At 46.8% G+C, this 14,673-nt stretch overlaps 2 protein-coding genes across 3 annotated transcripts; both read left to right on the forward strand.

Moving 5' to 3' along the window:
- Nucleotides 1-2,882: 2,882 nt before the first annotated feature.
- LOC104569475 (olfactory receptor 52K2) lies at nucleotides 2,883-6,395 on the forward strand. 2 transcript variants are annotated; one of them, XM_088537602.1, is made up of 2 exons: nucleotides 2,883-2,911; nucleotides 5,480-6,395. In XM_088537602.1, the coding sequence occupies exons 1-2, from the start codon at nucleotides 2,883-2,885 to the stop codon at nucleotides 6,393-6,395; spliced, it is 945 nt and encodes a 314-aa protein (XP_088393728.1). The 2 variants fall into 2 exon arrangements, with proteins under 2 accessions (XP_088393728.1, XP_010214744.2); XM_010216442.2 differs by lacking the exon at nucleotides 2,883-2,911 and having other exon boundaries at nucleotides 5,457-6,395.
- A 5,969-nt stretch (nucleotides 6,396-12,364) lies between these two features.
- Nucleotides 12,365-13,312, forward strand: LOC104569474 (olfactory receptor 52I2). The gene has a single exon (XM_010216440.2). The coding sequence runs from the start codon at nucleotides 12,365-12,367 to the stop codon at nucleotides 13,310-13,312; it is 948 nt and encodes a 315-aa protein (XP_010214742.2).
- Nucleotides 13,313-14,673: the final 1,361 nt, after the last annotated feature.

Genomic DNA, 14,673 nt, shown 5'->3' on the forward strand with positions numbered 1-14,673 from the left:
GTCCACATCTGGCTTACTGGGTCATATGCTAGGAGGAATCTTGGTGTGAGACTGCAGCTGAGAAAGTCTTCTGAAGATGTCTCTTCAAACATAAATGCTGTGTGCCCACATCCATGGGCTCTCCTGCTGCAGGACCAGGTTCTGGCCTCTTGTCCCTTGCAGCAAGGTGTCCCCAGTGCAGCTAGCTTGTTGATCAGGTCAGACTTTGGAGGAGGAGAGAAACTGCTGCTTGGCTGCAGGGACTCTGAAGTGTGATTCCATGAATCATCTGTGAGACCAGGCCAGGCAGAACAGACAGATGGATCCCACCACTCACCATTCTTTGCTGCTGGAAGAGTCACAGGTATCACCTTTCCAGGCAGCCCTTGTGTCAGAGGTTAAAAATGGACTGGACACCCAAACTGTATTTCGAGAAACATGAACCTAGCTGGTGGGAATGCAATGCTGACAGTATAGCAGGCCCAGGAGAAGGGCTGCTAGGACTGCCTTCAAAGAAGAAGACCAAGGAAGTGAAGAACTGCCAAAACTATCCCAACCCAATTTCACTTAATTAAATTTATTGACAATTAACATAAACTTTTAATTATTGATTGGAGTATTGAATAAAAAAGACAAACAATCACTCTTGGAACCACCTTTCCTCCCTCTTGTCCAGGGCCAAATTCAATCCAGGGCCTCTCTCCCCACTCTTTCTAGTCTCATCTCCCCATGTTTTCATGCCACACATCACTCATTCCTTCCTAATCCCTTCACGGGAGTCTGGAGTTTCTGCCTGATGCTCCTTGCTTCTTACTCAGTTGCCTTGGCTGCTGACGGTTTTGTATTGTTCCTTTACTTCCTATGAGTTCCCCGCAGAAGCAATGAGGTGCAAGATGACCCAAAATAGCCCAGTAGGGTAAAAAGCCTTCAATTGCTCTGAACTTAAAATATTTAATTGCTATAATCTTGGTATAGGAGTTTAGGAAGGAGAGGGCAGGCTACTTGCTTGTAGGCAAACTGTTTGTAGGTGAGTAAATGCAGTGAGACTCCATGAAGTTATCTTCGGGCTTTCTCCTCCTCTCATCTTCCAGTGTCTGCAGATTTCTGCCAGTTTTGGCTATTCTCTTTCGAAAGAGAAAGTCCATGGCCAGCACGGCCACACTTCATTGCTCTTTGTGTCATGTTTGCAGCCACCAGAAGGAACCAGCCCAAAAGTTCTCAGCAGGTCCCACCCCAAATAAGGGGATGATCTGAGCAGCTTCCTGTTCTGCTGCTCCAGCATTCCTCTCCCTAGATTCCCTGATGATCACCTGTGGTTCCTAGTGACCTCCAACCTCAGGGATTTCAAGGACAGAGAATAACTAAGTTAGGTCCAGAAGATTACCACATTCACTGAAACTCATGAAAGCTTCAAGATCCTAAGGTAAAAGATGGGATATATATACAGTCCTGTGAACCTACACAGTTATTTCTTGCCCTAGAAGGTTTGCAAAGACACTACTTTCAGACTCAGAGAGAGCTTTTTGCAGACAGGACTAAGCCCCCCTGAGAACATGTGTGCGCTTGCCAGGAGAACTAGTAGCCATGACCAGTGAAGCATTTGTCCGTGCAAAAAGAAATCTGCTCCTTCTGCAGACCCCCCTCTATTAAAGACCTTTTTGACAGTGCTTAACACTAAGACCCATGCAAACCAAGCACCAGGGAGAGGAATATAGTTGTTTACAAAGTGCTGCTATTCATGGCTATTCCCTGGGCCAGGCAGCAGTTGCTGCTCTGTGGTGATTATTATCTCCAAAGTCTCAGCTGTGATTGATTAGGGTGAAGAGATTCCTTAAGAGCTATAAATATTCCACGCAGTCCTTTTTTATAGGTTGTGTGAGAAAAGCAGTATGTGAAGGTGATGTAGGTACAACCAGGGTCACATCCAAAGCATCAGGTGAGCAGGGTGGATTTTTTTTTTCTCCATTTAACATGATCTAGGGGAGTATTTTTAAATGCAGTAGCAATCTTTGAGCCAATTTCAATCACTTCGAGTTGAGGTGACTATAAAACAGTCTATCCAGAACAGTTACTGTGCAGATCTGCTAATACAGCTAAGTGGACTTTATCTCTTACTGGGTTAATAATCTACCTTATTACCTGCTTCACTATGCATTAAGTGGATACTGTGGTGGAGGGCTGCCAGTTTATACACCTGCAACCTCAATTTACCTCCTTGCATGAGTTAATTACAGCAGTGCTAATTGTTTGATTGCAAGGTGTTCCTTGGTTAAATCAACCTCAGACAAGCTGTAGACACCAAAGTGCAGCATCTGGCAATCCACTCACCTGTGAAGACTTGCAATTGTCTGATCATAACTCTAGTTCTGCCCTTTTCTCCAGCACAAACCTGAAGAGGATGGCAATCACAGCAAGGAAGGTAATATCCTGCCCTTTCTGTTAGGGAGAAGGACAGGATAAGTCATGAGCTCTGAGTGAGGTATAGCCTTGACACTAGGAAAAAAAACCTTTGGAAGAGGTGCTTTGGGTATAGGGCTTTTTCAGTGGGAGAGCAGGCAGTGCATGTATCTGTCAGAGAAAACTTTTGATCTTATACTGTGGAGGGGATATGACCTGCATGATTGTTCCAGGTCTCTTAAAACCCAAAGTTCAGGAGATCTTTGTTAATGTGGTTTATTCATGTGACCAGTCTCCAAAGTCTTTATTGGAATAAATCTCATTAGTAATCCTGCACTATGTGAATTCTTGGCATAGGCTTCTACGTGTAAGTCTGCATAGGACAAGTGGCAGCTGCCTGGATCTCCTTAGTGCAAATTTTGAGGATCAATGTACTAAGCTTTGGGGTAGGAGAACATTCCAATACACAGACGTCCTGCTCCCAGCTCTCCCAAAGCCAGAAATAAATGATCAGGACCTCTCTAACAGGGCTCCAGTGACAGTGGGTGCAGAGGTCACAGCAGATAGGACTTGGCCATCATAGCTATATCCATTGGGACCACACAAAGGTACCACATTGCACCTTAGGGATGTTCATGGGACATCTTTACTGCATGTTTTGGTGTGGACAGGATCATGCCTCCTGCTTTCCCTCCATGGCTAAAAGTAGATGAGCATCTGGGTCAATTTGCTGGGTGATCCACGACATGCTACATGAAGCAGGACCAGGAGATGGCAGTTGCTCTGGCCAGATCCATCTGTATGCGATAGCAAAAGGTGTTCATTTTTTTTTTTCTGGGTTATTTGTTCTCACGGGCCCGGGCTATGTGGCTGATAGACTCATCATGGCTAAGAACCATGGAAAAGCCTAAGTGTATCAAATGTGGTAAATTTAATGACTGTTACTTAGAAGCAGAGGAGCAGAGCTGATGATAAAGCAGTGAGGAAAGAGTTAAAAGCTCAACACCAATGAGTGCCAGTAGCTTCCTACTCAGGGAAGCTTGTCTCAGCATGCTTGCAACCAAACACTTTAGCTCCTTTTGCACTGTGTTTACTCACATCTCGCATTTCTTGAGGGTATTTTATGCTGTTTCACAGTTGTTAAAAATAGTAGTAAGTTTGCAACAAAAAACTTATGAGGGACAAGTAGTTAAACAAGGGTGACATTAACTACCACAGCTGAGCAAAACTTGTAATTTTACAAGCTACTGAGCTACTTAACTGCACAAGATAAAACCACTGCACCAGTGATGTATCCTGAAAAATCTCAGAAGTGCATGAACAGACCTGAAAGTGCTGCTCTCCTTGAGCAGCAAGTCTAATGTGCTGCTCCTACTCATCTGTTGCATGCATACCTCTAAAATAGCCCAGATCACAGCAATCTTCCTGACACAGCATTTCTATGTAGCTGAAGCTGAGATGAAGGAACAGCCCCCCTGAGTACGATGCTGCGTGCAGAGGTGGGCCATGGCACTACGGGCACATCCTGGTTTCGGGGTCCTGAGGTGCTATGTTAGGTGCTGCAGTTGCAAGGCATGTGAAGAGGAGGAAGCATGAAATGCAGAGGAAACAGGATGTAAAACAGATGAAACCACAAGTGTGGTGGGGACATCTTTGCACAATCCAGATAGGGTTGGTGAGAGAGACTGAGCTAAAGGCAACTGTTTGCTTTCTTGGGACTTTCTGTGTACCCAGGAAATCAGACCCCGTGAAGGGAACAGGACTGGATTGTGCATCAAAAGAGCAAACTAAGGCATCAGGCCACAGGCATAGCTGAGTTCAACGCCTGTTGTATAGCATCTTTTAACAACCTTGATAGTTTTATTATACAAGATGAACTACAAGTAACAGTGCCCAGAACAGAACGTGTTTTTTAATCCTACAGGATTGTAGGATATCGGATATATTGCTCTGTGCAGATATATATCTCTGTCCTGAGACTCCACTGCTGCTGGGTGGGTTTGTCCCAGCTGTGGCTCTGAGTCCCTGCTCTGCAATAAGCTGTAACATTATCTTGACAGCATTTTCATACTGTTCCCTTTCAGTATTGCAAATAGCAATTGCCAGCAACAGATTTTGAAATGCCTCTTAGCTTGGATCATGTGGGCACTCAAAGCAGTTTGGAGGAGAGATTAAATTCCTTTGGGGTCCAGGAAGTTAAGTGCCTGGAAAGCCAAGGAGATGAGGTCTAGTCTCTTGGCATATTGAGGAAATCAGAAGGTGCAAGTACCTCAGAGACTTGCACCTAATGCCCGTGCTGCTGACTGTCTAATTTAACTCTTCTGTGCCTCTGTTTTTTCAGTAAAACAGAGATGATGTGTGTAGTTCTCTTTTAGCAAGGGCCTGAGGATAAGGATTAAGAAGCCCTGCGTAAAGGCTAGCACTGTAATGGGGCCAGCACTGTAACCTCATTCCAGTTAGCAACAGGTTGCTCTCTTTCCTTCCAGAAAGCTTTTCCTTCCTAATGCAGGGCACGTGTGGCTGGGCAATGCATAAATTGTGTGCTCATTACCAGGTCTCAGAGCAAAATTGCTCTGGGAAACAAATGCTGATAGTAAAAACAAAATCTGCTGCAGTTTCCCAGGGCGGGACGTGCGCTCACCCCAGAGCAGGATGTGGTTTACAAACTGCCTGAGCATGTGGGTGATCAGAGTCCCATGGAGCTGCTGGCCCCAGCGTACTCAGGATCTTCCTCTTGGTGGCAATTCAATGGACTCAGACTCTGTTTCTAAATCCCAAATTATGGACTAGACAAGTGGGAACAACAGCCAGGGGCCAGCCTGGGAAGGGAGGAGAGGCCAGACAACTCCCAGGTGTTCAGGCTAAGACCATGCATGTTTGGATCCCCCTGTGTTTGATGGGGCTGAGCGAACGTGGGTAAGGGGCAGGATGATATAATGGCAGGTCTGTGTGCTTGAGAAAGCAGGAGGGGTTTTCTGCATGTGGCTGGTCCATGGCAGTGCCTCACTGCAGTTCATTCCTCTCCCTGTCTATGCCAGCTCTTCGTGTGCCTCCACCTCCAGCTTCTGTGGTGGTGTACCATGCCATACCTGAATCACTCCAGCCCCTCGTCCTTCATCCTGACAGGCATCCCAGGTCTGGAGGTGGCTCACTTCTGGATTGCCTTCCCATTCTGCACTATGTACTTCATGGCAGTGCTGGGGAACATCACAGTTCTCCTGATGGTTATGATGGAACGGAATCTGCACCTGCCCATGTTTTACTTCCTCTCCATGCTGGCTGCCATTGACCTCGTGCTCACCACTTCCACCATGCCCAAGCTCCTCAGCATTTTCTGGTTTCACTCCCATGAGATTGTCTTTGAGGGCTGTGTGGTCCAGATGTTCTTCATCCATGGCTTCTCCGCAGTGGAGTCAGGAGTTCTGCTCGCCATGGCTTTTGACCGCTACTTGGCCATCTGCAGGCCCTTGCACTATTCTGCCATCCTGAGCAGCTCCACCATTGCCAAGCTGTTCTTGGCTGCTGTGGTGCGTGGTCTTGGCCTCATGACTCCTCTGACATGTATGGTGAGCAGCCTGTCCTACTGTGGTCCCCGTGTCATTGCCCACTCCTACTGCGAGCACATGTCCGTGGTGAAGCTAGCCTGTGGGGACACCCGGCCCAACAACATCTATGGGATCACAGCTGCTACTGTCGTGGTGGGCTCAGACTCTATCCTCATCGCCATCTCCTACATGCTGATCCTGAGGGCGGTCATGGGCCTTTCCTCCAAAGAGGCTCGCCTGAAATCCTTCGGTACCTGCAGCTCCCACATCTGTGTCATCCTGCTCTTCTACACACCAGCGCTCTTCTCCTTCTACGCACAGCGCTGGGGCCAGAGCATCCCTGTGCACCTTCACATCCTCATGGCAGACCTCTACCTGCTGGTGCCTCCCATGCTCAACCCTCTCATCTATGGGATGAGGGCCGAGCCAATCCGGGAGCGGGTGCTGAATCTGATTGGGCAAAAAGGGTCTTGATTCCAACTGGTCACTAATGCCAGATAGGCAGGAATAGGGTTCAGACCAGACAGTAATAATAGCATGGTAGAAGGCCCTCTAAAAAAGCTGTTTCTTGGAAAATGGCAATGTTCTCTATACCATCTTGCTCCTGGAAGCAAGAGTTGCCACACAGAACTCCAATGGCAAAACTAATTTCCAGCAATTTTCTGTTTGGAATGAAATGATAAATGGTGGCTAACTCCATGTCTTTGATTCTCCACAGGTTTATGTCTTCTCGTGACTCTTTCTGTTCATCACAGCTCTTCATAAACGACTATTATCACCTTGGAAATTAAAGTCTATCATGGTTTCATCCTTCCACACATACCTTTTATGTCCACCCCATAACTCTCCATGCACTGGCTTGGTAGTTAGAAGCAACTGCTTGAAATTGGTGTCTGGCTATGAGGGTTAATGCGTGTTATGTGTGCACATGTGCACACATTTGTCCTGATGTTGGCCCTAAAGTTTTTCTTGTTGCTCTCCACCCTGCCTTGCAAGTTTACATAAGCATTTTTAGCATTGCCAAAAAGCACAGGTCATTTGAAAACGGGGTCTGTAAGTCACACTGAACCTTTGCAACTCTGCACAAGTTCTGTTCCTTTCTTATCAGAAACATCCAAGTGATACCACCTCTGAAATGTGCTTCTACAAAACTCTTTTCCAAAACTTTAATAGGACTCTTTAACTTTCTGTTTTGTTTTACTTTTACCTTAAATGTTGAGGTATGGGATTTGGGGAAGCGTTAACATTCTTTGTTTCCTCCGTTCCCCTTGAACTCTTCTGAGATCCTAGTCCCTTAGACACGGCACTTCAGCAAACTGCTGTCTTCTTTGGAGGTCATTCTGTACATGCTGTTCTGCTGTGAGCATGACACATTGCTCCTTCCCCTGCACGTGATACTTACATGGGGGTTGTGTTAGGAAGAGCAGGATGGTTTGCAATGGGATACATAGTGCAGCTGAAAAGCGATTGTAACTATGATGAAAACTCACCTCCTAAAACCACCTGCTGACTACCAGTCCTTATACCTTCACCCATAGAAATCAGGGCATAGAAAATTCCCCGTGGCATTCTTGCCTTTCACCTGGAATAGTAACTGTAATAGGCAATTTCTGATCTAGCAGGAGAGCCTGAAAGGTCTGTACAAGACTCACTAAGTCTAACAAGGCTGAGCTGAAGTTTAACCCACCAAGCCCTGAAGCCTCAGCAGTCAAGCGCAATCCTTGAGGGACGTAATTCAAACCAAGGACAGGGAAACATCAGTGGAGTCATTGCAATAACATGACTTATTTCCCAGGCACCTTCCAGGGAAATGCCCCCTCCACGTCATGCAAGGGCTACTGAATCCCTCTTCCCTTACTTAGGTAATAATTATCACTTTAACAGATTTTTACCTGCCTCTGCTTTGTGAAGCGGCAGGCTATACATAGAAATGCAGCAGGGGCAGCCAGACCTGATTTGGGTCCTGGTGCACTGGAAAAGCTGCTGACCAATTAAAACCTGAAGGTATCTCTATCCAGGTGGCCTCTTTAGTAAAGTTTTACAAACCTTCTGTAAAATACTTCCCTGATGAGATTTCCAGTTCTGCCGAGTAGGGAAGGACTTGAGACTCAGAGGGAAGTGTAAGATCCTACATGCAGCCTGCACAGACCTACAGAGTAAAAGGGAGGGTTGCAAAAAGGGGAGGGTCCAGTCATTTCTCTGAAGAATTCTTTATCCTGTACCATGTAAAATAACATTAGAGAGTCCTGCCTTGTATGCTTATCAGGCCATAACCCATGTCCCATCAGCACAGCCTGCCCTGTGTTCTCATTAAACTCCATTTCTAACTGCTTTCCCAGGTGAGAAGCTGTCTGTTCCATGTGCACACGTGTGGGGGTCTGAGTGCCACCTGCTGCACTGGGACCACAGGTCACAGGGGCTGGTGAACCTGGGCTGTTGACATTGGAGAGTCTGGAGTCCAGCCCACAAACAAGGTTAGTGGTTTGGGAGCTAGGTACTGGAGCAGCCCTAAGTCTGAGCTTGGTCTTGGAGAGACCAGAGGGTCTGAGGTTGGCTACTAGTAAGGCCAATGGTCTTGCCTTGGACATACCAAGACTTCCTGATCTGCCACTGAGATAGAGAAGGAACTTGAATTAATACTAAAACAACCTAAACCTAGGAGCTTCTTAATGGCAAGATCCCTACCTATCGTGTAAGAATGCATCCCTCTGGTCCCACCTGACCTGGCAGCCTGGAGACATTTGCTCCATGCAAAAGGGGATGGTGCCGCTTGAAGTATCTGGAAAGGCCTGGAAACCATCCGATACCATGAGGTCTCTGCAGGCTGAGGGACTGGGTGTATTTGTGACGACTAGGCTTGTCCAGGTGTAAAGAGATGGTACCTTGGAGGAAGGAGAGGGCAGGAAGAAAAGATGTGCAACAGTACAAGACTAGGACTAACAAGGGGATGCGCTGCTTGGGGTCCAGATGGACCTGAATGATGAATAGTAGAAAGGTCCTGTTCTGTGCAGAATTTCAGCCATTGCTCATAGGGGCTACTTTGAGGTAGAAGAGTGAAGCTTTCCAAATTTCATGGCTGAGGCTCTCATCCTGGCTCGGGTCTGTTCCTCCTGGGCTGTACTTGGGGCTGGTTGCCCCCCAGGCTCTCCAAGGGAGATAGCCGGCTGAAACGGAGCTCCTGGGATAACGCAGCTCACCAGGAACCTCCAGCAAGATGAGGATAATGTGGAGGGTGCATCTCAGTGCTGAGACATGTTATTCCACAACAACACCGGTCACAGAGTCTAGGACAGGACACAGGAATGGGGGTCAAAGTGCTCCCAGGGACTGCTCCTGCACAGCAAAATCCCTGCAAGTGGATTCAGCTGGACAGAGCATGGATGTAATCTCTCTCAACCTTCCCATCAGTACCATATTTACACAACTCTACACAACATACGCAATGAAATAATTGGGTGTCCTTGTTTTGTATGGGGTAGTATGACTTTGTATGAGTAATAAGAGAAGAAGGAAGACATCAACATGCTGATGGAGAGCTAAGGAAAGATGCTGAAGCTGCCTTGAAAATTACTGCCTCTTCGCACAACAGACAATACAGTCTGTGTCCCCCATCTGCCATCTCTCCAGGGATTCCCAGAAGGAAGATTAAGTGCTCCAGCATCTCTGCGCTTTGTTATTCACACACAAGGCAGCCCTGCAGATGAGGCAGACACCTGTTCTCAATCTTCTCAGCTGCCTGGGATCAGAAGTTTTTCACTTAGGCTGAAAAGCCCTGCTGTGCTGCTCTTCTATCTCCCAGCCCAAGTTCTGGTTGGGGTCAGGATTCCCCAGTGCTGCCACAATGCTGATAATGATATGGAAACAATTTCTTGATTGTGCCAGGCTGTTGGAGCAGAGCTTCTGGAAGTAGAAATATTCTTCACTTCAATGTGGGCACCTGGTGACTCAGCTCTGGATTCAGACACTTACTTGCTTGTAGGTGCCTGCAGGTAGGTGCCCAGTGTGCTTGTGTGCATGAGCTGTAAGTGTCAATGACCACAGTCAGAGGGGATGGAGCCCATGTGGTCAGCAGACCTTTCAGAGCAGATTAGCTCATCCTAAGGTGAGGTCCTTTCTAGGCTTCATGGGCAGCGCTCTCTTTGCAGCAGGAGCTTGGACCCTTGGTGTACATCTATTGCACCTTATTTGGATGTCTAAAGACATCTGAGAAGCCCTTAAGCATACACATGGCAGAGGCAAACTGTCACCCAAGTCTGCTGGAGAAGGAGCAGGAGCACAGAGATGGACACACTGGGCATCTCCAATGGCTCTAGGTACCTCTACTCAGGCAGCTGAACCATCCCCTGGGTTTGTGTGGAGACACCTTCATGTAGATGTTCAGAGGTAGGTGGCTTGAATGGGAGCTTGCAGCATCCCAGGGTTCACAGCTCTGTTCTGCAAGAGGGCTGGTCTGCAAGGCTGCTCCTTGCCCCTGCAAGTGGGCTCTGCTCTGGAACATGTGTCAGTGGGATATCATGGCACAGGTCAGCCTTACTGGATTACTTACATCCTTACTTTACAAGGATGATCAGGGGCCTGGAACATCTGCCCTATGAGGAGAGGCTGAGGGAGCTGGGCCTGTTCAGCCTGGAGAAGAGAAGGCTGAGAGGGGATCTAATCAGTGTATATAAATACCTCAAGGGAGGGAGTGCAGAGGACGGTGCTGGTCTCTTTTCAGTGGTGGCCACTGATAGGACTAGAGGAAATGGCCGGAAAATGAAGCACCAAAAATTCCATAGGAACTTAAGGAAAAAATTCTTAACAGTGAGGGTGACAGAGCACTGGAACAGGCTACCCAGAGAGGTTGTGGAGTCTCCTTCTCTGGAGATCTCCAAACCCGCTTGGATGCAGTCCTGTGCCACGTGCTCTAGGTGACCCTGCGTATGCAGGGGGGTTGGACTAGATGACCTCCAGAGGTCCCTTCCAACCCTAAGCATTCTATGATTCTATGATTCTATGATACTGTTCTGTGCAAATGCGGAGTCACATCCAACTCCCGTAGCTGATAGTTACTAGGATGGAGAATGCAATATTTAAAAAAAAAAAAAAAAAAAAAAAAAAAAAAAAAGGAGGGGGGGTGGTTCTAAAATTTGCTGTCTCCAAAATGTCCTAATTCATAGTCTTTTAGGCCAGGAGATGAGCATTTCTGCTCAGACTTTTGATACAGCAACTCCACAGGAATCTCATGCCCACGGTTAAGCCATAGTTGAAATGGGATTAACCAATGAAAGTCTACTCTCTATTTTAAAACTTCAAGTGCTCTGTTTCCTTAATTAGTTGCCTCCTGGTATCTACTTCATTACTGTTCTGAACTTGTCTAGCTTTTGCTTCTCATTTGTATGACACTGACCATGCCTAATGCTAATTTTTAGCTGGGCTGCACACATTAATTTTATTCTGCCTCATCACAAGCATGAGTATTTTTCACTCACGGGCCACTCCAAGGCTTGCTGCATGCTAAAAGTTATTGATGGAGATCATCCAAGCCATTTCTCTTAATGAAGAGGGGTCTGGGGCTGTTAGTACTTTCCTGCTCTTTGTAGTTTTGTGGTGGGGGAGGCAGTAGAAGCAGCTTCCCAGTCGCAATGTTGAGTCAAAAGCAGTAATTTTTATTCACAAATGAATATGTAGCTCCTGTCCACAATACTCACTCTTCTCCTTCTTGTCTCCTCAGGATTTTTATCTGGCATTTTTGCATTACTTCGAGCTTCTCCAGCCAGAATAAAATATCAGAAATGAATCTTTTCCCCTTGCTATTGCCTAATTTTGTAGGCTTTTCTCATGGGTGAATGACTGAATGAAGACAGCATAGAAGAAAACACTTTTCATGGTCGCCTTGATGTCCCAAGCCATGTTCCAAGATTTAACTTCTACCTCACAGATTTGGAAGAACTTCCTGTCTTGAACCTATGTCTTTCATGTCAAGGAAGGCAAGAGAACTAAGTCAAAAGCTCTGTCTGTGGGAAATTTAATTCCAAACCACTGACCATTTACCCTCCTTTTACAGCTTATCTTAAGATGTTGAGTGGTGGTGTGTAACTGATAAAGAAACAAGCCTTTAGAGAGCAGTGTGTTGTTTAAAGTACATTGGTCATCTCAGATGGCACAATTGTAAATATGAACTTCCTCTTTGCCTTATAGTAACTTGCAAGCCACAAAAGTACCATTTACTTTGCATTTCTGGTCCAATCCCCTCCCCTCTTCCTGCATCCAGATGTGTTATGCTGTAGAGCTCCCATCTCACACATCATGATACTGTGGATTCCTGCTTTGGCTCATGAGTTGCTTCAGGGTTCCCGCATTATCACTCTTAGTTCTGAACATCTTAAGGCTTTTATACTGGTAGATTTTCCCTTTTTCTAGGAGGAGGGGGAGGGAAGAAGAAAAAGGCAAGACTCTCCTACATGGCTTCAGATTCTTTCCACTACCCCAATAGCAACTCTTCCTCTTTCATCCTTGTAGGTGTTCCTGGCCTGGAAGCTTCCCACACCTGGCTGGGCATCCTTTTCTGTTTAGGGTATATCATGGCCTTGGTAGGAAATGGTATGGTTTTGCTTGTCATCAGGCTGGATGACTCACTGCGTAACCCCATGCATTGCTTCCTGGCCATGCTAGCAGTCACTGATTTGGTGATGGTGACATCCACTGTCCCCAAGATGCTGAGCATATTCTGGTTGAACTCTACTGAGACCAGTTACATGGCTTGTTTCGTTCAGATGTTCCTTGTTCACTCTACCACTTCGGAGGAGTCAGGAGTGCTCCTGGCCATGGCCTTTGACCGCTACATTGCAATCTCTCAGCCTCTCAAGTACGAAGCTATCTTGACTCACCAGACAGTGGCCAAAATAGGCCTGGCCATCGTGGGAAGAGCTCTCCTCTTCATCGTTCCCTTGACATGGATGGTGACAAATCTGTCTTTCTGCAATTCCAGGGTGGTTCCCCACTCATACTGTGAGCACATGGCCGTGGCAAAGCTGGCATGTACGGACCCCAGGTCCATCAGCCTTTACAGCACAACTCTATCATCCCTTATAGTAGGCATGGACGTGGCTTTCATTGCTTTGTCTTATGGTATGATCATTAAAGCTGTCCTGGGCAAGAAATCACACAGGAAGGCCTTCAGCACTTGTGGGTGTCACATCTGTGTGATGCTGCTGTATTACATCCCTGGCATAGTCTCCGTGTACATACAGGCATTTGACAGAAGTGTCCCTGCATGGGCACAGGTTCTCCTGGCTGATGTCTACCTGACCCTCCCCACCATGCTGAACCCCCTCATTTACAGCATGAGGATCAAGCAGATCCGTCGGGCAGTGCTGAAAGTGTTGTTTTCCAATAGGGTTCACACCTGACAATAATTATCAGTTTTCCAGGTGCAGTCATCAATGGGAAGACACCAATTTCATTCCCACTGGATGTACTCAGGGTACAGAGCCCTAGAAGGAAAGAGGACTCACTTTAATGACCACATCAGAGCCTGGTCTGTGACAAGAGGCATTTGGGACAGGGTAAATATGTGGGTCACATTTCCCATTCTCTTTTTCCAAGTAATACAGAAAAGTGAGCTGCTGTATTTGAGTTTTGAGATGTTCCCAATATCATGAATGTTCCTGTGATAATTTAAATCAGCAGTTTAGGGTTTCATGTATTTTTATGTGAATAAACAGGCTCTGTTTGGAATGGGTTCTTTTTCCTATGTTGTCTTTTTTTATGCCCTGTGAGGCTAATAGTAGAGGATTGTCACACATTGCAGGTCCTCTAGCTACGCAGAGGCCTCTCTTGCACAGAGAGCTGGCCCTTCTCAGCACAGACCAGCTTTCCCAGGTTGGTGGGTGATGACAGGAACTGAGCATTCAGTAGGCAATTTGATCATCTAAAAAAGCACACCAGTGAGTCGCTCAAAGCAGGAAAATGGTCTTCGTCCAGATATTTTGCAGAGTACTGGGAACAGCTGGACAGAGATGTCCACAGCCTGGAGGAACAGTCACAAGCAGATGATTGATGATGGGGTGAGAATGTGCTGAACTCTTTAAAGGACTTTGTCAATCTGACAGATCAACAGATCTCACAAGCTGGGCGAGGAAAATGGAAGTGAGATGCGTGCTCCATGTCTCAGTACCACCTAGTAGTGAACAGTTTGGGAGTACTTATAACCCTGTGTCTTGTAATGACCACATATTCACAAACAGCTAAATCTAGCACATCCACACGGTGTGGAAGACAGCATGCCGTAGGTCTGGGTGTCTTCAGTGGGGCCAGCTCTTGCTTCCAGTAGATCAGGTGCTCCACAGACTTCTTCTCTGAGCCAGCCAGCTGCTTCTAACCAGGGCTCACAGACCTAGTCCAGATGCCAAAGCATCCTAGGCAAGGTGGTATCCCTGGGTGCATGACCTTTCCTGTCCTGGAATCCAGGATTCAGCTGCAAAGGACGCAGGCAGGTGAGATTCTCCAGCAATGACAGATTTTATCTGGGAAATGGGGACAGCTATGGGGCTCTGCAGCTCTGGGTCAGCATATGGAAAGTCCATCTCTTGGGTGATGAAATACTCTGCAAGCGGTATTTTGAACTGATGGGAACCAGGACCTTACATGGGACTGAGGGTCAAAGAGCAACAGAGGGATGAAAGTGGGGGGCTGGTTCCTTTAAGGGAAGGATTCCAAAGAAATGCATATAGAGTTGCTCAACATGTTTTGTCTAATAGCAAGAGCTGGG

The sequence above is a fragment of the Tinamus guttatus genome, unplaced genomic scaffold (genome assembly GCF_059628265.1).
Source record: "Tinamus guttatus ecotype Peru unplaced genomic scaffold, ASM5962826v1 Tinamus_guttatus_pri_ptg000817l, whole genome shotgun sequence".
Classification (NCBI taxonomy): Eukaryota; Metazoa; Chordata; class Aves; order Tinamiformes; family Tinamidae; genus Tinamus; species Tinamus guttatus.

What these genes read in the sequence shown, in the direction of transcription:
- LOC104569475 (XM_088537602.1), top strand. Translation starts at nt 2,883, where the DNA reads ATGATCAGGACCTCTCTAACAGGGCTCCA. An exon ending in ACCTCTCTAACAGGGCTCCA is followed by an intron (nt 2,912 to 5,479) that starts GTGACAGTGGGT and finishes GAATCACTCCAG; the next exon opens with CCCCTCGTCCTTCATCCTGA.
- LOC104569474 (XM_010216440.2), top strand. Translation starts at nt 12,365, where the DNA reads ATGGCTTCAGATTCTTTCCACTACCCCAATAGCAACTCTTCCTCTTTC.